The sequence below is a fragment of the Monodon monoceros genome, unplaced genomic scaffold, assembly GCF_005190385.1.
Source record: "Monodon monoceros isolate NGI ecotype Baffin Bay Population unplaced genomic scaffold, NGI_Narwhal_1 Super_Scaffold_7, whole genome shotgun sequence".
NCBI lineage: Eukaryota > Metazoa > Chordata > Mammalia > Artiodactyla > Monodontidae > Monodon > Monodon monoceros.
In genome coordinates, this window is record NW_021703784.1 from 30,323,299 (window position 1) to 30,347,170 (window position 23,872).

A 23,872-nucleotide genomic window follows, 5' to 3' on the forward strand; every position below is an offset into this window, starting at 1 on the left:
TGAGAATGATGTTTGCTGTGGCTTTGTCGTATATGGCCTTTATTATGTTGAGGTAGGTTCCCTCTATGCCCACTTTCTGGAGAGTTTTTATCATAAATGGGTGTCGAATTTTGTCAGAAGCTTTTTCTGCATCTACTGAGATGATCAAATGGTTTTTATTCTTCAATTTGTTAATGTGGTGTATCACATTGATTGATTTGCCTATATTAAGGAATCCTTGCATCCCTGGGATAAATCCCCCTTGACCGTGGTGTATGATCCTTTTAATGTGTTGTTGGATTCTGTTTGCTAGTATTTTGTAGAGGATTTTTGCATCTATATTCATCAGTGATATTGTTCTGTAATTTTCTTTTTTAGTAGTACCTTTGTATGGTTTTGGTATCAGGATGATGGTGGCCTCATACAATGAGTTTGGGAGTGTTCCTTCCTCTGCAATTTTTTGGAAGATTTTGAGAAGGATGGGTATTAGCTCTTCTCTAAATATTTGATAGCATTCACCTGTGAAGCCATCTGGTCCTGGACTTCTGTTTGTTGGAAGATTTTTAATCACAGTTTCATTTTCATTACTTGTGATTAGTCTGTGTATATTTTCTATTTCTTCGTGGTTCAGTCTTGGAAGGTTATACCTTTCTAAGAATTTGTCCATTTCTTCCAGGTTGTCCATTTTATTGGCCTGGAGTTGCTTGTAGTAGTCTCTTAGGATGCTTTGTATTTCTGCGGTGTCTGTTGTAACTTCTCCTTTTTCATTTCTAATTTTATTGATTTCAGTCCTCTCCCTCTTTTGCTTGATGAGTCTAACTAATGGTTTATCAATTTTGTTTATCTTCTCAAAGAACCAGCTTTTAGTTTTATTGATCTTTGCTATTGTTTTCTTTGTTTCTATTTCATTTATTTCTGCTTTGATCTTCATGATTTCTTTCCTTCTGCTAACTTTGGGTTTTGTTTGTTCTTCTTTCTCTAGTTCCTTTAGGTGTAAGGTTAGATTGTTGATTTGAGATTTTTCTTGTTTTTTGAGGTAGGCTTGTATAGCTATAAACTTTTCTCTTAGAACTGCTTTTGTTGCATCCCATAGGTTTTGGATCGTTGTGTTTTCATTGTCATTTGTCTCTAGGTATTTTTTGATTTCCTCTTTGATTTCTTCAGTGATCTCTTGGTTATTTAGTAACGTATTGTTTAGCCTCCCAATGTTCGTGTTTTTTACATTTTTTTCCCTGTAATTCATTTCTAATCTCACTGCGTTGTGGTCAGAAAAGATGCTTGATATGATTTCAGTTTTCTTAAATTTACTGAGGCTTGATTTGTGACCCAAGATGTGAGCTATTCTGGAGAATGTCCCTTGTGCACTTGAGAAGAAAGTGTAACCTGCTGTTTTTGGATGGAATGTCCTATAAATATCATTTAAATCTATCTGGTCTCTTGTGTCATTTAAAGCTTGTGTTTCCTTATTTATTTTCAATTTGGATGATCTGTCCACTGGATGATCTGTCCATTGGTTAAAGTCCCCCACTATTATTTTGTTACTGTCTATTTCCTGTTTTATAGCTGTTAGCAATTGCCTTATGTATTGAGGTGGTCCAAGTTGGGTGCATATATATTTATAATTGTTATATCTTCTTCTTGGATTTGATCCCTTGATCATTATGTAGTGTCCTTCCTTGTCTCTTGTAACATTCTTTATTTTAAATTCTATTTTATCTAATATGAGTATTGCTACTCCAGCTTTCTTTTGATTTCCATTTACATGGAATATCTCTTTCCATCCCCTCACTTTCAGTCTGTATGTGTCCCTAGGTCTGAAGTGGGTCTCTTGTAGACAGCATATATACAGGTCTTGTTTTTGTATGCATTCAGCCAGTCTATGTCTTTTGGTTGGGGCATTTAATCTGTCTACATTCAAGGTTATTATCGATATGTATGTTCCTGTTACCATTTTCTTAATTGTTTTAGGTTTCTTTTTGTAGGTCTTTTCCTTCTCTTGTGTTTCCTGCCTAGAGAAGTTCCTTTAGCATTTGTTGTAAAGCTGGTTTGGTGGTGCTGAATTCTCTTATCTTTTGCTTGTCTGTAAAGCTTTTGATTTCTCCTTCAAATCTGAATGAGATCCTTGCTGGGTAGAGTAATCTTGGTTGTAGGTTCTTCCCTTTCATCACTTTAAGTATATCATGACACTCCCTTCTGGCTTGTAGAGTTTCTGCTGAGAAATCAGCTGTTAACCTTAAGGGAGTTCCCTTGTATGTTATTTGTCATTTTTCCCTTGCTGCTTTCAATAATTTTTATTTGTCTTTAATTTTTGCCAATTTGATTACTTTGTGTCTCGACATGTTTCTCCTTGGGTTTATCCTGTATGGGACTCTGCGCTTCCTGGACTTGGGTGCCTATTTCCTTTCCCATGTTTGGAACGTTTTCAACTATAATCTCTTCAAATATTTTCTCGGGTCCTTTCTCTCTTCTCCTTCTGGGACCCCTATAATGTGAATGTTCTTGCGTTTACTGTTGTCCCAGAGGTCTCTTAGGCTGTCTTCATTTCTTTTCATTCTTTTTTCTTTATTCTGTTCCGCAGCAGTGAATTCCACCATTCTTTCTTCCAGGTCACTTATCCATTCTTCTGCCTCAGTTATTCTGCTCTTGATTCCTTCTAGTATAGTTTTCATTTCAGTTATTTTATTGTTCATCTCAGTTTGTTTGTTCTTTATTCTTCTAGGTCTTTGTTAAACATTTCTTGCATCTTCTCTATCTTTGCCTCCATTCTTTTTCCGAGGTCCTGGATCATCTTCACTATCATTTTTCTGAATTCTTTTTCTGGAAGGTTGCCTCTCTCCACTTCCTTTCGTTGTTTTTCTGAGGTTTTGTCTGTTCACTATCATTATTTTCAATTCTTTTTCTGGAAGTTTGCCTATCTCCACTTCATTTAGTTGTTTTTCTGCGGTTTTATCTTGTTTCTTCATCTGGTACATAACCCTCTGCCTTTTCATCTTGTCTATCTTTCTGTGAATGTGTTTTTTTCCCACAGGCTGCAGGAATGTAGTTCTTCTTGCTTCTGCTGTCTGCCTTCTGGTGGATGAGGCTATCTTTAGGAGGTTTTGATTACTGATTCAACCTCCCTATTGGTCTGTTCAGATTTTCTGTTTCTTCATGATTCAGTCTTGGAAGGTTTTATGTTTCTAAGAATTTATCTATTTCTCCTAGGTTGTCCAATTTTTTGGCATATAATTGTTCATAGTAGTGTCTGAAAATTCTTTGTATTTCTGTGGTATCTGTTTTGATGTCACCTCTTTCAATTCTGACTTTAGCTGAAAGTTTGTCCATTTGTTGTTTATCTTCTCAAAATGGCAGCTCTTGATTTCATTGATGTTTTCTATTGTCATTTTAGTCTCTATTTCATTTTTCTACTCTGACCTTTGTTATTTTAATTCTTCTAACTTTGAGTCTCATTTGTTTTTTTTTCTAGTTTCTTTAGTGTAAAGTTACGTTGTTTATGTGAGATTTTTCTTGTTTCCTGACGTCAGCATTTATAGCTATGCACTTCCCTGTTAGAATTACTTTTGCTGCATCCCATAAGTTTTGGTATGCTGTATTTACATTTTCATTAGTCTTAAGGTATTTTTTGTTTCTTCTTTGATTTCTTCTTTGACCCATTTGTTCAGTAGCATGTTGTTTAATTTCCACATATTTGTGCATTTTCCAGTTTTCTTCTTGTAATTGAATTCTAGTTTCCTACCATTGTGGTTGGAAAAGATGCTTGATATTATTTTAGTCTTCTTAATTTTGTTAAGACTTGTCTTCTGGCCTCATATATTATCTATCCTGGAGAATACTCCATGTGCACTTGAGAAGATTGTGCATTCTGTTGCTTCTTGGATGAAATGTTCTGTATATATCTGTTAAGTCTCTATTTTCTAACATGTCATTTAAGGCCAGTGTTTCCTTATTGATTTTCTGTCTGATCTATCCATTGATGTAAGTGGGGTATTAAAGTCCCTCATTGTTATTGTATTGCTGTCTTTTTCTCCCTGTAGGTCTGTTAATATTTGCTTTATATATTTAGGTGCTCCTATGTTGGGTGCATAAATATTTACAAATATTTTCTTATTTGTTTAACACCTTTATGTGATGCCCTTCTTTGTCTCTTATTAATATCTTTGTTTTAAAGTTTATTTTGTCTGATGTAAGTATAGCTACCCCAGCTTTCTTTTTGTTTCCGTTTGCAGGGAATATATTTCTCTATCCCCTCTCTTTCAGTCTCTGTGTCCTTGTATCTGAAGTGAGTCTCCTGTAGGCAACATATAGATGGGTGGGTTTTTTTAATCCACTCTGTATCTTTCAATGGGAAAATTTAGCCCATTGACATTTAAAGTAATTGTTGATAGGTATGGACTTACTTCCATTTTGTTAATTGTTTTCTGGCTGTTTTGCAGGTCCTGTATTCCTTTCTTCTTCTCTTGTTGTCTTCTTTTGTGGTTTGATGACATACTTTAGTGGTATGCTTAGATTCCTTTATGTTTTGTGTATCTACTAGAGGTCTTTTTCTTTGTGGTTACCTTGAAGCTTACATATAAGAACTTATTTATAACAGTCTGTGTTAAGCTGGTAACAACTTAAATATAAATAGGTTCTAAAGCTCTACAGTTTTGCTCTCCCCACCCCCACGTTTTATGTTTTTGATGTCACATTTACATCTTTTTATCCTGTGTATTCTTCAACTAATTATTATAATTATAGTTATTTTTATTAGTTTTGTGTTTTAATCTCCATACTAGCTCTATAAGTGATTAATCTACCACCTTTACATTAGATTATTCTGAATTTTACCTTTACCAGTGATACTTATTCTTTAATATGTTCTCTGTTACTGATTAGCACCTTCTTGTTTCAGCTTAAAGAAGTCCCTTTAACATTTCTTATAAGGCCAGTTTAGTGGTGAACTCCTTTAGCTTTTGCTTTTCTGGAAAAACTCTTGATCTCTCCTTCAATTCTGAATGATAACTTTGCGAGATTGAGTATTCTTGGTTGACAGTTTTTCCTCTAAGCACTTTGAATATATTGTGCCACTCCCTTCTGGCCTGCAAAGTTTCTGCTGAAAAATCTGTTGGTTTTATGAGGATTCCCTTATATGGAATAGGTTGGGGGGTTTTCTTGCTGCCTTTAAGATTTTCTCCTTGTCTTTATCTTTTGACACATTAATTATAATGTGTCTTTGTGTGGGTCTCTCTGGGTTCATCTTATTTGGAACTCTCTGGATTTCCTGGATCTGGATATCAGTCCCTCCCCAGGTTGGGAAACTTTTCAGCCATTATTTTCTTTCAATAAATTTTCTGCCCCTTTCTCTCTTATTTTCCTGGGACCCCTATAATGCAAATGTTGGTCTGCTTGATGTTGTCTTGTAAGTCCCTCAAAGTATCTTCACTTTTTTTTCCACTCTGTTTCCTTTTTGCAGCTTTGATTGGGAGAGTTCCACTGTCCTGTCCTTGAGTTCACTGATCCTTTCTCCTGCTTTATCTAGTCTACTCTTGAGCCCCTTTAGTGTACTTTTCAGTTATTGTATTCTTCAGCTCTGTGACTTCTTTTGATACTTTCTTACATTTTCCCTTTGTTGAAGTTCTGACTGTATTCATCCATTCTTCTCCCAAATTCAGTGAGAATCTTTATGACAGTTATTTTGAACTCTTTATCAGGTAAATTACTTATCTTTGTTTCATTAAAGTCTTTTTCTGATGTTTTATCTTGTTCTTTCCTGTGGAACATATTTCTCTGTTTCTTCATTTTCCTTGATTCTCTGCATTGGTTTCTGCATTAGATGAAACAGCCACCTTGCCCAGACTTGAAGGAGTGAGTCCATGCAGGAGATGAACCTTATTGTTCAATCCTGCCCTAGCTCTTGGTTGTCTCTCAAACTTTTTTGATTGTTAAGTAGTCTATTTTGTTTTTAATGGATGCTAGTAGCTGAGAGTATGCCAAGACCTGTCAGTGTAGGAGAGGATCTCAGTCCGCACCTAGACTAAACCTGATTGGAAGCTAAACCCTCAGGTAACAGCTTTCAAAGTATGCAAATATATACAGTTCTCCTGGACCACAAACATAAGTCCCACTGGCGGCTAGAGCCAGGTGATCTGGAGGTATCCCCTGGGCAGCATCACAAAATTGGTACCTCAGAAAAATGGACAGCCTCCTTTCCAGAAGATCCCAGAGACCTGGAATGAGGCAAAGAGAGAGTGCAAAGATGGTGTCCCCTGGACTCCATTCCCGAGAGCGCCTTTGTAGGCCTCTAAAAGTGTGCCAAACCCTAAGCCTGCCCCTCAGGCCAAAGCTCCTGGACAAGCAAGAAGGCCTCTCTCTCAGAAAGATCTGCTATCTGCACAGTTCTCTGGGGGTGGTAGCCAGCCAGGAACTACCTTTGCATTTGTTACAGTCCCATGGGACCTAGGAACACAAGCCCCCCTGGCCTCCAGAGCCAGGCAATCAAGTGCATCCCCTGGCGGTGTGGGGGGGGGGGGGCAGCCACAAAAAACAGGGCACCAGACACATATACAAGTCCACTCCAGGATACACTGGTGCTCTGGAGTGTGGCAGAGGGAGAACATGAAGATAGCACCCACCCCCCAAGTCTCTGGAAAGGATTGCGATCAGCCCTTAGATGTGTGTTTAATTAGAAGCCTGCCCCTCAGGCCTAGCTGATAAGATAATGGGCCTCTTTCACAGAAAGGCTGAGCTCCTGGGTCTGTTGCCTCTTGCTGTGCCCTGGGGAGTGGTAGCTGGTTGAGAGCTCTTTCTCTGTTGGTTACAGTCCTATGGAACTTGTGAGCATATACCCTGCTGACCAGAGCCAGTCATTCTAAAGGTCTCCCCTGGCAGCAACCACAAAAATTGGGGCACCAGAGATGGGCATAGGCTCCTTTCTGGGAGATCCTGGTGAGCTGGAGTGAGGGAGAGCACAAAGATGGTGCCCGCCAGCCTCTGTCCCTAGAGGGTACCCCAGTAGGCCCTTAGACATGTGTTAGATTAGATTCCTTCTGCTCATACCAAACTTGAAGATTAGCAAATGAGCCTCTTTCACATAAAGTCTGGGTGCCTCTCAATTGACTGCCTCTGAGCTGGTCCTTGGGGTGGGGTGAGTCTGAAGATGAGTGCCCTTTAAGAGCCATTTCTCAGTTGGCTATGGCCTTGGGGGTCTCAAGGACATGGCCCCATTGGTTTTCAAAGCTTAGAGGGCTCACCTCTCAGGTGCAGGTCTTAAAAGTCGGGTGCCTGATGTGGGGTTCAAACCTTTCACTCCTCAGGGAGAAGCTACGGGTTTTGAGTTCCCTTCTGATTGTGTGTCACTGCAGCAGGTTGGGGGCAGGAGCGGGTTGCAGAGTTTATGGCGAGATTGTGTCAGCCTCTCCTTCCTGCCTCAGTGTTGGTTTTTTTCTCATTTGCCCGATGTGTAGGAGTCACTCAGCCAGTTTTGGGGTGTCTTTTTTCCCAGAGGAAATTGTTGTGTAATTGGCTGTAGATTCAGTGTGTCTATGGGAAGTGGTGAGTTTAGGATCTTCCCGTGTCATCATCGTGAACCAGTACCACTCATCACCTTTTCTCTGATTAGTAATTGTATAGTATATTTCTTTCCTATACCTTCACTTTCAATACTTCTCAGCTTTTTGGAATCTTAGTTTTAAGATATATTTTTTATGAACAGTTCATAATTTTGCTATCCAGTTGATAATCTTTGTCTTTTACGTGGCCTGTTTTGTACATTTAATATAACTTCAGTGTAATTTCTGGGCTGGGCCAGGAGCAGTAATAGGGTTTCACCAGGTAAAGAATGGGTGGGAAGCATCCCAGGCAGAGGAAGTACTATAACAAAGCAACAGAAGTAAATCGACCGCATAGGGAAAGCTGAGTAAATCTGCTGGGGCGGAAAAGAGTAGCAGAAGATTAGGCAGCAGAGGAGACCGTGGCCTTGTCATCACGGCGAAGGGATCGCTTTTGGCCTCTTCCCTCCTTGCATAGTGTGGAGCACATGCTAGAAGTGATCGAGTTCTTCCAAAACGGTGCCTGGCACTTAACGTAGAGTAAAATGAAAATGCAAGATGTAGGTCTTGCAATTAATAACCAACTAATTCCATTTAAAAGGTAAGATAATACAATTAAGAGTCCAGAAAAACGCAAAATAAGGAGATAAATAATAAAGTTAAAAATAAAGGAGTACCTGAGAAGGATTGCATCTTTATTGTTTCTGCAGAGCCTCCTAGCATTGTTCTTGGCGCTGAGTAGGTATTGGGTTGGCCAAAAAGTTCATTCCAGTTTTTCTGTGACGTCTTAGGGGAAAACCTGAATGAATTTTTGGCCAGCCCAATAATACTCAGTGCTGGGAGGAGTGAGAAGCCAGGCTGACTGGAATGTGTTGGGGAAGAATAGCAGATAGAGTGAATTCTATTCTGTGGAGAGTGGAGATTGCCAGGAGGAGAGGCTGGGAAGGTTTGGAGCAGGAACAGAGGAAAAATAATATCAGCTTGCCTGATGCCCTTGTGAATGTGATTCTTGCCTTATTTATTTATTTATTTTTAATTAGCTAGGGTTACAAATTGTGGGCTGGGTCTGTGGTAATGAAATAGAATGGGAAAGACCTATGGCAATATCATAACAAAGCCTGGATATTGTCTACACAGCCCCGGCCAGCTCAGCCTTGGCTGAGTTGGGTTCTGACTGCCTTGAAAAGCCAAGTTTCTTTTCTGACCCTCTCTTGCTCATCTGCTTTCTGTACAGCTCTGGGAATGCACAGGATCGCCCTTCGGAATGAATTTCCTTAAACAAACCTGGACTGTGTCACAATTGTTAGTTCTCACTGTCTGTAAGGCAGATAATTGCCTTGACTGAAAATGCCTCTTTCAGCTCCTGCCAGAGTTTATATTAAAAGATTTAGGTAGAGTGATGATAGTGTAATAAAATGTGGGAACAGAATTTATTACAGATGTACTATAACTTATTTAAAACACCCCAGTTGTTATTTTTCTGTGTTCATATATATATAGAGAGAGAGAGAGGTTTTTTTTCCTTTTTGGAATTTTAATTTTTGAATTTAGAAGTTTAGGAAAATATATTTGATTTTCAGAAAATGGACAGCTCTTTATGATGATATATTTTTTAAAGCCCAATTTTCTCTTAGATTGTTTTAAATCTAGATTTTTCTTGATTTTTTTAAAAGATTTTAAGATTTTTTTTCTAATCTATATTTTTCAGTTCTGTGGATTTTTGGTCCTCAGGTAATTTGAATTCAAGGAGAATTTTCATAATGTACAATGAGGAAAGGCCCCTTTGCTTTCTAAATAATGAGTACTTCTGGGATTACACTGATAATTAGATTCTCTATAGCAGGGGTCCCCAACCCCCAGGCCACAGACCAGTACCAGTCTGTGGCCTGTTAGGAACTGGGCCGCACAGCAGGAGGTGAGCGGCGGGCGAGTGACCGAAGCTTCATCTGTATTTACAGCCGCTCCCCATTGCTTGCATTACCACCTGAGCTCCGCCTCCTGTCAGGTCAGCGGCGGCATTCGATTCTCATAGGAGCTCGAACCCTACTGTGAACTGTGCACGTGAGGGATCTAGGCTGCACACTCCTTATGAGACTCTAATCCCTGATGATATGGCTGGGGAGTGGCTGCAGATACAGATTATCATTAGCAGAGAAGTTTGACTGCACAGAGATCATAATAAATCATTTGCTTGCAGACTCATATCAAAACCTTATCAGCAGACTTCCCTGGTGGTGCAGTGGTTAAGAATCTGCCTGCCAATGCAGGGGACATGAGTTTGATCCCTGGTCCGGGAAGTTCCCACATGCCGTGGAGCAACTGAGCCCATGCACCACAACTACTGAAGCCCGTGCACCTAGAGCCCGTGCTCCACAACAAAGAGAGGCTACCACAATGAGAAGCCCGCGCACCACAACGAAAAGTAGCCCCCGCTTGCCGCAACTAGAGAAAGCCCACGCACAGCAATGAGGACCCAATGCAGCCAAAAAATAAATAAATAAATAAAAATTTAAAAAGCTCTATCAGTGAGTGGCAAGTGAAAACAAGCTCAGGGCTCCCACAGATTCTGCATTATGGTGAGTTGTATAATTATTTCATTATATATTACAATGTAGTAATAGAAATAAAGTGCACAATAAATGAAATGTGCTTGAATCATCACAAAACCATCCCCACCTCCATCCGTGGAAATCTATGGGAAAGAGGTTTTCAAGGTTCTCAGTGTTTAAAAATATTCCAAGAGACACACACAAGACTAGTACTAGCTGCAGACTGTACTTAGAATCATAGAACCCTCAGAATGACTCTGTGGCACCAAAAACTTATGATCCATGATCTTAAATAGCTCTGTATTTTTGACAACTATAATAGGAAATGAAAAACTACTACTATCCCATTTTTAAATAACTGAGATTTTTTTAAAAAATGAATGTGAATTTTCAACTCTGGTTTAAGTGTGTATCTGATACCCCAAAGAAAACAAATTGTCACTCTTAACTTTGAAATATTTAGATTAAAGGACAAAAATGGCACTTAGATAGTTTGGGGCTTAAGGTTATAGGAATAAAGAAAGTTATTTCAACACAACATAGTTATACAAAGATACTTGGAATAAATCCAGACTTTGAAGAGGATGAGCACTTTTACCTGGTACCAGGAAAAAACAGTCTGCTTCATAGTGTCCTTGGTCTTGCTGTAATAAGAAGGTGGCCGGCTGGTGTTAATAGAAAAAGGCCTGGAACGTCACTTTTTTCTTCTTGGATATTTATATCAATGAACTGAAAATACCTTTAAGAGCATCCTCTTCGATGTGCTGTTATTCAGATGGCAGTGGTGATAATCATGGAAGTAGATCTGACTGACTACTACTCAGCCTCCTGTAAGGGAACTGTGTAGTGCAGCTCTGTAGGAGAGGTATATTCTGTAGAACAAATGCTGAGATACAGAGTAACCATTCATTGAGCAGGTCCTCCGTAGGAGGCACTGTGCTAAGTGCTCAATACAAATTATGTCAGTTATTTCTCCCAAACCCCTGTGATATCCCTTTTTATAGATGAGGAAGGAGACTGAATCTCAGAGAGGTTAAGTAACTTGTCTAAGGTAACCCAGCAAGTAAGTGGCTGAGCTGATCCAGAGCTTGAGCTCGTTCCCACCATGCCTGAAAAATATCACTAGCACTTGGTAAAGAGAAGAGCTCAGTACATGGAAGTGCGAATTCTGTCATAGAAAAATTGTGCTCCAGGGATAGTTCTCTTATTACAGAACAGGAACGGAGTGCTGATTGGACTGTCTTGAGTATTTTTTCAGCAGTGACAAAACATCAACTCATCCCTGTTTGTACTTTCTCTGTCTTGTCCCTTTTGCGCCTGAACATGGCAGTTGCTGGGACGGAGGGTGCATGGGTGCTCTTACTACAGCCCTTCACTTTGTTTTCCTGTGATTATGTTAGTTGAAACCAAGAATTAGGGTCAAGAAATTCTTACAGCTCTGAAATCTATAGGTGATCTTAGGTTTCATTTAAGAAGTTTTGAGAGTAGTTTGACAAGTACCGAATGACTTAATTCATCTCACAGTGATTAGTTGCAAGGATCTGTGAAAGGAACAAGCTCAGCACAGCCACTGGCGAGTGCTGTGTCTCAGCTGCCTGAAGACGCGTTTTGTTAGCAGTGAAAGAACTGTGGTCCTGAGTGCATTAGTTTGCTAGGGCTGCCACACAAAGGACCACTAACTAGGTAGTGTAAACAGCAGAGATGTATCGTCAGATTGTCGACAGGGTTGCTGCCCCCTGAGAGAGGATCTTTCCTGTGCCTTTCGCCTCGTTTCTGGTGTTTTGCTGGCAATCTTTGGCTTTCCTTGGCCTGTTGGAAGCATCACCGTGATCTGTGCCTTCGTCTTCACATGGTGTTCCTCCCGTATGTCTGTCTGCCTCCAAATTTCCCATTTTATAAGGACACCAGGTATTTAAGGCTCATCTTCATAACCTCATTTTAACTTCATTATAATCCTCTGTAAAGACCCTGTCTCCAAAAACGGTCACATCCTAAACTACTGGGGGTTAGGGCTTCAACATATGAATTTTAGGGGGACACATAACACTAAATAAGTGTTAACAACTGTGTGCCACATACACCCCTTCCCGCAGCTCCACTTACGTTAGCTGAGGTGTTATCCATCGTACATAGGTCCAGTGTATTGAATGAGTTGTATTTAGTAAGGTGTCTCTCCTTTTCAGAATAATACCAAAATAAATAAAAGTCTACAATGATTGGAATTTCTCCCTCTGCCAGCCTGGGCCTGCTTCGCGTTTGGAACCGACAGTGGGGAATTTGACACTGTCGGCTTCCTTCCTTGCTCTGCCTTTCTCCCCCTCACTTCTCCTGGTTTTTACCCTTCCAGGATCAGGCCTAAAGGGGCTTAAGGGGAAAAGCCAGCTGGGATGTTTTCATCTGACGAAGGTGCCCCCTAGGTGGCGGATGTGGTTCTCTTTGGTAGATTCCGGGGAGACCCTACAGCTGGGGCTTCCCCCTTCAGCTCCCCTGATGCAGTAGGGCCTCCCCTCCAGCTGACCCTCTCACTACACACCCTTGGCCCCTAGCTTTTGGTGTTCCACTTCTCTGCTGGTTATCTTCATCCCTCTGCGCAGAACTCTCTGGGGAGGCTATCTTTTAAGGCAGCCCCATGCTGGCTATGTTTCACGGGGCCTGGTTTGGTTCTTGGGAAACACGCACCTTTGCTGTCAGTGGAAATAAGAGTCTACTCCCAGCGCAGCCTTTTACACTCTGCTGACAGGTAGAGACAGCTCAGCCATAGCCTCTCGCCTTTAGAGTTACTTTTCAGGCTTGAGTCAAATCTTAGTCTTTGTCGCTTCAGGTCCAGGAGATACTGGGCCTGCTCTTCGGGTGATTCCCTCGGCTTAGTTTGAGGTGAGCGGCTGCGTTCTCCTCTTTTCCTCCGTGGGCAGAGGTGGAGGTGGACACAGAGCACACTTGACACTTTCCAGTAACGTACCCTCTTTGGGCCTTTATAACTTGTTTTGTTTCGATTTGATGTTTTTGTACTGTTTTTGATTGAGATATAATTGACGTATAACATTGTATTAGTTTTAGGTGTACAACATAATGATTTATATATTGCAAAATGATCACAATAAGTAACATCTATCATAATCTATAATAATGTATATAACATACAACACCTATTTCATCATATTTAGTTACAAAATTTTATTTCTTGTGATGAGAACTTTCAAGATTCTCTTAAAAACTTTCAAATATACAATATAGTATTGTTAACTGTAGCCATCATGTGCTGTACATTACCTCCCCATGACTTATTTATTTTATAACTAGAAGTTTGTACCTTTTGACCACCTTCACTCATGTCACCCACCCTCCACGCCGTTACAACTTCTGCTTCTCAGAGGCAGGGGGAGACTGACTGGCTAAAACAGCAAAGTCAGATAGGGCTAAACCCTTTCCAAGCCCTGCATGGATGCTCTGTTCTTCTGACATCTCTGCAGGTACTCACTGAGCCACGCTCTGCAGGGCACTGCTCAGTAGCTGAACAGTTAAGGGAGAAGGAAGACACCCAGACGTCCATGGTGGGATGGTCTCATTTGCAGAGGAGCACAAATGACCGTTTACTTGTATTACAGACAAGGGGGTTGAGTCATGGAATGTGAGTTCTGAACTTGAAGAGAGCATCCTTGCATTGCAGTTATCACATTTAAACATCATGAAATACACCTTAACATAAAAATTATTGGCCTGTTTTGTCAATTTATAGAAAATTTTAGCTGCTTAGTGGTTTCTGTAACACATTTGGATTTTCTTAGTGAAGAACTAACCCGTTACAGCTCCCTGTTTTTGCCCGTGTTACTTCATACGTATCTCTGAAGAATATCTTATTATGGCAGGGAGAAGAGAGTAGGCTGTGTGTGTATGTGGAATCCAAAAGCAGAATTGTGTTCATTGTTTTGCTCTGCAAAGATCATTCTGTTCTAAAGATATGATATAAATGAAGGTTCTTTGCTGTATTTAATTTCATTATAATAGAATTCATTCTCTACATTAAAATAATAGGTGATTATTTCAACGCTAAATTATATTATATGTTTATAGAGCATTCAGAATTGAATAATAAAAGACTAGTCCAAGTTCATAGCATTCTACTTGAATAATTATGATTTATTCACCTATATAATACAAAAGTACTGATTCCTTTGGTCTTTTTTAAAAAATTAGGTAATAGTGGAAGAGATCACACAGTAAAGACCCAAAGTTCACAAAATGTGATAGGAATTTAAAGAGTAAAAGCAGATGGGCAGATAAGCACTATTAAAACCAGCCTGTAAAATTGAAAATAAATATTTGAATTCTTTGAATAAAAAGTCCAGAATAGGGGCTTCCCTGGTGGCACAGTGGTTGAGAGTCCGCCTGCCGAGGCAGGGGACGCGGGTTCGTGCCCCGGTCCGGGAAGATCCCACATGCCGCGGAGCAGCTGGGCCCGTGAGCCATGGCCGCTGAGCCTGCGCGTCCGGAGCCTGTGCTCCGCACGGGAGAGGCCACAACAGTGAGAGGCCCGCATACCGCAAAAAAAAAGAAAAGAAAAAAAAAAGTCCAGAATAATTGTGAAAGGGTGATAATGCATGAAGTAATCACTTTTGGTATGTGACAGCAGCAGTGGTACAGAGAACCTGAAGGCCTTGTGCTGCTGTCACTGGGGAAAAGGAGAAGGCAAGCCCGGTGGGTAATTCTTTCCACTTTAGTTCTTGGCCATAAAGAGTAAAATGGGAGTATATAGGCAACATAACAAACCACTAAACCTGCAAGTAAACTTTGAGACTAGGAAACTAACACAGAAATAAATTACATCCTATTAATAGGGCAAAGAGATTTTTCATTCCTTAAATAGTATATACTAAATTATAATAACTAAAGTATCTTTAGTTGTAAACATCAGTTAGGTTGTGATGTTACAATGAAGATAGAGTATGAAAGAATATTGTTAAGACAGAAAGGTTTGCTTTTGGTCATAGGGCATTTTGTACATATATAGATATTTAGTATTTATTTTTGGTCATAGTGCTTATTTATTTATTTCCAATTGTTTATTTTAAATTAACACCAATGGTTCTCCTTTACAAAATTGGCTTTTGCTTTTTTTTTTTTTTGCGGTGCGCAGGCCTCTCACTGTTGTGGCCTCTGCCGTTGCGGAGCAACAGGCTCCGGATGCGCAGGCTCAGCGGCCATGGCTCACGGGTACAGCCGCTCCGCGGCATGTGGGATCTTCCCGGACCAGGGCACGAACCCGTGTCCCCTGCATCGGCAGGCAGACTCTCAACCACTGCGCCACCAGGGAAGCCCGGCTTTTGCATTTTTAAAGGTTTCAGAAATAATTTTAGAAATACCTTCCCAATGACAGAAAATTATCACCAGTGTGAGATTTCCAACTAGCCACGTTCTGTGATGTTGTTTCACTTCCTAATGCACCATGGGAACTGGTTTTACTCTTAGGAAGAGTATCTTGCTTATGCTCACATCCTACTGGGGGGTTAGAAGCATGCAGCTACTGTTTGTCCTCAAAGCTTTTTGGAAGAATGTGGCAGAGAAACCTTAAAACTTTAAAAACCCTTTTTATATCCATTGGTTTCATAATCCATTCAACTAATATTTGTGACATGAAGCATGGAACATTCAGACACAGAGACGGTTAAGACACTGTCCCTGTATCGAAAGAACTCAGTCTTCTGGCTTGTTTCTTTTTTTCCCATACGTTCACAAAAATTTCTTACTTTACGTAAATCCAGGCTTGGTTCCTGTTGAATATTTTACTATACGTTTTATGGCTTCTTGCTGGGTAGTGCAAAGTATTAATAAGCTAAGTATCTTTCATGATGCTGTGTTTGTTAGACCTTTTTCTTTATGTATGACCACGAAAGTCAGTGAAGTGGGAGTTAATTATCTACGTCATAGCTCTGGCTTTAATGTTTCTTCATATTCTTGCAGCCCCACAGGTACTTTTCAGCCATACAGGTGAATCTTCCAACTTCAATGTGAAACCATCAAAAACTCCAGTTTCCCCAGTCTCAAAGATGACAGCTACCACCTCAAAACCCATAGCAAAACCATCAACAACTGCAGCTGCCTCAGTCTCAAATAACGGGACCGCCACTACCTTGAAAACCATAGCAAAACCATCAACAATTCTAGTTGCTTCAGTCTCAAATAACGGGACAGCCACCACCTCAAAACCCATAGCAACATCTAAAATGATAACACCAGAGGTCTCAACAAATATGACTTCCACCACCTTAAGGTCTACACTCAAAATCACAAGTGTTTCACAAAATATATCCCAGATACCAACATCCACAATGACCACAACTCACAATAGTTCGGTGACGTCTGTTTCTTCATCAGTAACAAGTATGTATAAAAATGGACCTATTTTTCCTATGCTGAAAAAATAGTTGTTAAAATGCCACATTTACATCATTCAATTCTGTAAAAATGTAGAAATTTAGACAATTATTTCTCATTTCCTAAATAAATTAGTTGTAGAGATCAGGAAGAGTCAGTTGACTTAGTAACTATCTTGTCCCTTTAAAAAAATTAGCTTCCAACTTAACCATGCCAAATCATGACTGTATGAGATCCATCCGTAAATAAATAATTTATCCTAACACGGGATTTTATTTTGCATGGTTTGAAAACTTGTCATACCTTTAACTCTTTGAACCTCATTCTAGAAAGGAATTAGGCAGGCTCAGTCTCCATGATTTCTAAACCTAAATCATGGAGAACTTTGGTTTTAATTTACTTGTGCCATAAAAATATTTTTTAATGGTATTATATATAGTCACATATGTAGTATTAGTCTCAGCACTCTTTATTTTTTTGCATTTGTTTAAAATATAATGCCTGTGAAACCATGAATTCAAAAACCTTAAGATTCTGTTTTAAGTTATCCAAAGTTGAAGTTCTGTTTAAAAGCTAGTGATTACATTTATCAGAACAAATAGCAGACTTCATGGTTTCTTTTGTGTTTTTATATACTTCTATTCCAAATAGTTTATTTTTTTTATTACTACAATTTATGTATTGAAATCAACTTTAATGTCTCAGGGGCTCTTGACTCCAGAAAATTAAAATAGTTAAAATTCCCAATTTATTCAAAAGGAGAAATTTCAATTAGAAACATTTACTCAAATTGGATCCAGTTTCAAGATTTCAGCTGTTACCCAGACCTGTTTTGTTTAAGGCATGAACGCTTAAGAAAATTCATAAAAGAATTAACCAAATCTTGCTGCCTCTGAGGTTTTGGTAGACCATCCAAGCCCAGTCTCACCTTAAGATCTTGGGGTTGTAGGCACTGGGGATTTAAGGGATGTGTTGGATCAAGTGAAGAAAACTAGAACCAGTCACTAGACACAAAATCATCTGGAGAGCACCTTGATGTGCTTACGATTCCCCCTTGTCCCCAGATCAGCATTCTTACATAGAAATTCAGAATGTTTTAGCTTATTACAATATGTTTAAAAAGCACTAAAGCCTTATTTTTTTGTTTCCTTTTGTTTTCTTCTAGTCACAGCAACTATTATTTCTAAGGAAAATAAAGGATCAAAATTTGATACTGGCAGCTTTGTTGGTGGTATTGTATTAACACTGGGAGTTTTATCTTTTCTTTACATTGGATGCAAAATGTATTATTCAAGAAGAGGCATTCGGTATAGAACCATGTAAGTTTTGATTGGCCAGGACTTTTTTATTATTATTAATTCTGTATTTAAATATCATGACAAAATATCAGAGTAGAGCGAGTGTTCATCTCAGGGATTAATAATTTATAGATTTATGAGTTATATTCCCATTAATCCTCTATGCCCAAAGCAAATTGTTTATGTGCAAGCTTGTGATTATAATTATTTGCAAATGCAAATGGATATACCTATAAAAATGATTGTATTTTATTAGTGTCATACTTTTTTTTTTTTTTTTTTTAACCAGAGACCCAAGTTTAGCCAGTCCTTTTCACTTGCTTATACCTCTAATTGCAAGAAATACCATTATCAGGTCTCCTGAGGCTGTTGACCTAGTGTTACTGACAAACACAAGACATACTAAAATAACATCCTTGATAAAAACGTGATTTTTGCTTTCTGTGACAAAGAAAATAAATTCTTCTGACAGCCTCATTTTCCCTGATACTGAGTTGTTAGTATAATATACATTATCAGTTAATCTGTAGCAAAACTGTCTTTTCAGGTGAGCTTTATCAACAAGTCCCCAACAACAAACTATGTCATTCTAAAGATCTGATGGTTTTTGGAGGTATCATCTCCCAATTTTTATTATTCCAACAAAGTCCTTTCGGTTTTTTCTTTTGAGCCTTATATGTACAAGAGCAAATCCATTCTTTTGATTGTTAATGTATGTATAAAATAAATACCATAGAATAGATGACCATTATCCAAGATTTGTTTAAGTTGTCATATGCATATGTGTCTCACACAGAGTTTCCATGTCAGAAACACTTGGGAACTACTAATTGAGCAAAGTAAAATAGAATAGGTTACTTTACTATAAGAATACTGTAAGCCTTTGATATGTTGATGTACATTATGAATTTTTAGGAGGAGAATATAGTATGAAAATATGTCTCAAATTTTTCATTGAACTAAGAAAACCAGACTTTAAAAAAAGTATATTTAAATTAGAAGTTACCTTCCACATACAGTATCCATCATATCGAACTTACTTTAAAAGCGCATCAAGGTGGTGTTTTGTCAGATTAAAAGCACATTCAGAAACATTCATTCTTTTCTCTTTTAGATCAACCCGTAAAAGAAAAAAATACATGAAGGAAACTGACTAAACAGAGTTGACTCTAAAAATGCTTTAAAGTTTGAAATATTTTTTAAAACCACTGTGTTTTTAGAAATACTTACCATCTGTTTTCTTGGTAAATTTCACCAGTTAAACAGAAAGCACATTTTGATTATAGTAAATTTAATGCAACTCCTTTTTTATAATATCAATATTTATTGATATACTTGAGGCTATAAAATATTGAAGGAATTAAATTTAAATGTGTTGTTTTCATTTTAATGTGCCTTAACTACAAAGTATATAATTTTAGCTTTATGGACTTTTTCCTCACGTATACATGACCACATAATGCTGCATGCCCTGTGGAGAACATCAGAGTCCAGAATCCCCATAACTGTAAGGACAGAGCTGTGTGGCATGTAAGGAAGGCAGTGTGACTCTAACAGGAGTCTTATTCATATCAGAACCAGTAGATGGTGAAAACACCATATTTAGTTGAGTCTAAGTACACATTTTTGTTTTTGTGTATTTCCACATTTTAACACCTCTGAAATGGATGTATCTTACAGTCTATGGGATGAGAAAGCATTGTGTTGTAGTTTAATAGGCCATGTTTTTCTTAGTGCTACATTTTTTAAAGAGTGCATTTTAAAGCCAGTAGTTCCTTTGAAGTTATAAATAATGACATTCCATAAGTAAGGACTTAATATTTGTCCCATTAAGGAACCTGAGACCTTCTATATCTAGTAATTATTAGCATTTCTAGTTTTCACTTATTGGATAATAACACTGATTAAAACACTGATTATAGTGTTAACTCCTGTGTTTCTTAGAGTTGCATGGAGAGACAGTGGAGTGAAGTGGTAAGAGATGGGGTTTGGGGCAGACAGACTTAATTTTGATTCTGGTTCTACTGTTGACTAGCAGGGTGCCTACCCACGTTTATATAAATGATGTTGTACAGTGTACAGTGGTCAGGACGAGAGTTCACATGCTTGCTTAGCTTCTGATCTTCTGCGAAATGGAATTGATTGATTAAATAAATAAATAACATTATATATATACATATATATATATATATTTTTTTTAAGTGCCCTCTCTCTGCTTAGGGGTACTGTGATGATTAAATGAGATATGGATGTAAAGTCTGTAGCATAACACCTGGCACATAGAAGATGCTCAAGAAATGATCACTGTTTTGGTTGTTTTCTTTTTTAAAGAGGGTTATAATAGCTAATTGATGAAAGGTCACACAGGCACTGCAGAGATTTGAGCATAGGTCCATTTCGCAACCTGAATACACTGCTTGAATCCTTAACCAATACAGTATACCAGGTACTTTTTCTTAAGAAACTTTACACAAAGCAATGACAGTTTTGATTCTGAAATTTATTTATTACTTAAAATTATGAACTATAAGTAGTTTGATACAAATACAAAACAAAGTCACTTTAACTTTTGATATATTACAGCGATGAACATGATGCCATCATTTAAGGGACTCCAAGGATCAATGGAAAGAAGATTGATACAACCCTATCAATTAATTTTATTATTACTTTAGAACAGTATTCTTTTCTTGAAAATAGCATAAACAGGCCATGAATATAATATACAATGTATTATATAAATATGTAAAGATTCCTCATGATTGCTAAAGGTAAAAAGTGTTTGATTTGGGTTTTTTAATGAACATATGTAGCATACAGTTAATGCAATGGTTAGAAAACATATAGTAAGACAAGTCTTGTCCCATTTTTTTGTGTCATTGGTCACATAGGGCCAGTAATTGGAAAACATCATCAGTGAAGGGTATGATGCCATGTGTTCATACAAATAAGGAGCTTGTCTCAGCACTCAGGATTTTGATGTCTTTGTTGGTCACACAAAGAACCTCAGTGCTGTTAAGAGCTGGATATATCCTAATTACCATTGCCACATAGCAGAAATTATATGAATAAGCCAAGTCTTAAGCATAATTTTAGTTAAAGTGTCTCTTCAGAAAGCATCCATATTTCATATGTTTAAAGCTTAGTTATTTGGTTTAGAAACAAAATGCATGCCCTCCCCCACCGAAAAAAAAAAAGTCAAATAAAACTAGAAACAATATGTGGGCTTATCCCTGTTAGAGAGCCATTGGAGAGCCTGTATTTTTAATAACTTCTTTGGCGCTTTCAATGGCAGTTGATGTAATTGCCTTTTTTTTCCTCTGTAATTTCAGTAAATTGCAATGTTTAACATAATAATGTTTTAAAGACTTAGTTATTAGTGTTAAATAATAAGTTAGATTATTTGCTACTGTGAGAATACTGTCACCACTGGAAATTGCTTTACTTCATGTTCAGCTGTTAATTTTATATTTAGTGAATATTTTTAACAGATGTAGAACTGCTTTCAATATCTAGAAATGGTTAACGTAATGTAAACACACCTAGCCTTAAAAAAAAAAGACTCTTATATGATTTCCAAAGCAACATTTAGAACCCTCTTTAGTCCAAACGATAGATGAATGCTGTTTATCAGGCCAGGGATTGTGGGGCTCCTCCCCTCAGGCTACTAAACCTATAGGATGAAAATGCCGCATTTTCGTGCACTGTCAATGTTACTCAAAGATTTGGGGAAACAGCATTTTTATACTAAGACACCAATGTACTTTGGAATAAATTCCTGCGGAGTATTTAAGACAGAAAAGTTCCTGCTTCCTTATTTGGGTCCTCTTCCTCCCATGCTGACAAGGGGAGGCACGTTCAGATATACCATGTTAATGGAGAGGAAGCACGCAATATTGAGGGACACCATTATCAGCCAGCATATTTTGGAGTGTTTTCAGCTTTACAGTTTATATTCCAGCACTCAAAACTCAGGGTCAAGTTTTGACAAAAGAGGTATTTAGTCATACTGTGTACTAAGATATTGTTTCTTCTACCTTAGATGGTCACAGTAAATCACACCAATGTCTGACAGTCCAAAAATGAGCTAAGAAGTCCTAAAAAATATGTACCTACATTTAATAGGAATTAAATGTAACTTTTGTGATCAGCTTTTGGTTTGCAGAGAATCAAGAATTCTGATATAAAAGGATCATTTCTACTCACTATGCATTATGGCCAATTGATGTGATGAAAATGAATAATAAAAATTATCCAGAATATGGATATGACAGGATGGATGGATGTGACACATGGAATGTGGAAGAAATATTATGAAACACATGTGTTTGCATTAGTTTGAAAAAAGAGATGTGGGCTGATAAGTTGTCTGTTACTAACTTAACCATAACTGGTCTTTTAAACACTGCTTCATTTCTTTGCAAAATATACTAAAGATACGTTTTATAGTAATGGGGGCTTTCTAAATTTGATTTGTCTCCTGCATTCTTGATATTTCAGTACTTTAAGTCAGTCAGAACTTTGTAGACAGGACTGAACTTTTCTTGAATACTTGTTTCTTAGCACTTTGAAAAATATAAAACCACTTTTTAAGTACTAAATGTCATTATTTGCCTTTAAAGTTTCCTGTGCTTTAGGTTTGAAATATTTTAGTTATGTCTTTTTTCTGTATATAAGTTGTATAATTTGTTACTTTCAAATATCAGTACTTCAATGCAATCAGGTGTTGGGGGTTTTTGGTTTGTTGTTTTGTTTTTGTTTTTTGGTTATCTGCAGAATTGAGGGAAACAGCTATATAAACCAGTATTTCCCTTTGGAGCACATTTCCTAAGCATAAATTTATCTTCCTTATTATGTTTACTTCAGCAAATGTTCAGTTTTATTTGCATTCTTTGATAATGTATTTACTTGAAGATAAAAGCAATTCAGATGTATGTCTAAATATTAGGTAGAATTCAACCTATGATTTTAAAATTTCCTTGGATAATCCATAGAATGAATAATTCAAATACAGATAATGAGAGCTGGCAGTATATTACAGTGATAATTTTGTATTTTTCAGAAAAAAAATGTAACGCAAATTTCTGTTACTTTTTTTCTTTTTATTACAATGACCAACTTTTGGCATTTCATTGTTACTGAGATCTATTTTTAGAATAAAATTTTGTTAAGAGTAGTACATGGTTTTGCTTCATTTTATCAAACTCAAGAGAAATTAACAAATAGAAAATGTCCAAAGTAAAAAGGCAGATCGTGGGGGCTAATCTGACACTGTAAGTGTGGTTGCCTGGTTCAGCAGCAGCAGGAACATCACCTGGAAACTTGTTAAAAGTGCAAATTCTTGAGTCCCATCCCAAACCTACTGAATCACAAACTCTGGGGTGGAGCCCAGCAGTGTTTTAGCAATCCTATCAGGTTATTCTGATGAACACCAGAGTATGAGAGGCACTGCTCAAAGGATTTTCATTTGAAGCCTCTTATTTGTTCTTCTGGGTAGAACTTTAAAAACAGGTATATTCGGGACTTCCCTGGTGGCACAGTGGTTAAGAATCCACCTACCAATGCAGGGGACACAGGTTCATGCTCTGGTCCGGGAAGATCCCACATGCCGGTGGAACAACTAAGCCCGTGTGTCACAACTACTGAGCCTGCACTCTAGAGCCCGCAAGCCACAACTACTGAGCCCGCATGCCACAACTACTGAAGCCCGTGCACCTAGAGCCCATGCTCTGCAACAAGAGAAGCCACAGCAATGAGAAGCCCATGCACCACAATGAAGAGTAGCCCCCTTTTGCCGCAACTAGAGAAGGCCTGCACACAGCAATGAAGACCCAATGCAGCCAAAAATAAAATAAAATAAATAACTTTATTTAAAAAAAAAACAGGTATATTCGTGGTAGAAATTTTAAAATTACCATTCCTTATGTAAATCAGCTGCAAATGCATTAACGTATAGTATGGTATTTTCAACACTTCCTTTACAACTGGAAATAATTTAACTATATCTAAGGATAACTTATATGTTATTATAAGGTAACCAAGGGGAAAAGGTGCAGTCTTCAGAAAATTTATATAATAAAAAGTACTCTTTCAGCAATATTTGTACACAATTCTTCCTCCCCATCATTACTTCGGCTTCACTCTGGGC

The 23,872-nt window shown here is 38.0% G+C and overlaps 1 protein-coding gene across 1 annotated transcript in view; it reads left to right on the plus strand.

Moving 5' to 3' along the window:
• The window catches only part of TMEM123 (transmembrane protein 123), a 72,619-nt gene extending 49,282 nt beyond the window's left edge, over positions 1-23,337 (plus strand). Inside the window, exons 3-5 of the mRNA XM_029207673.1 lie at positions 16,013-16,432; positions 17,592-17,745; positions 20,308-23,337. Coding sequence (XP_029063506.1) covers positions 16,013-16,432; positions 17,592-17,745; positions 20,308-20,332 — 599 coding nt within the window. The 3' untranslated portion in view covers positions 20,333-23,337. The remainder of the gene's footprint in view (positions 1-16,012; positions 16,433-17,591; positions 17,746-20,307) is intronic.
• The last annotated feature ends 535 nt before the right edge of the window (positions 23,338-23,872 follow it).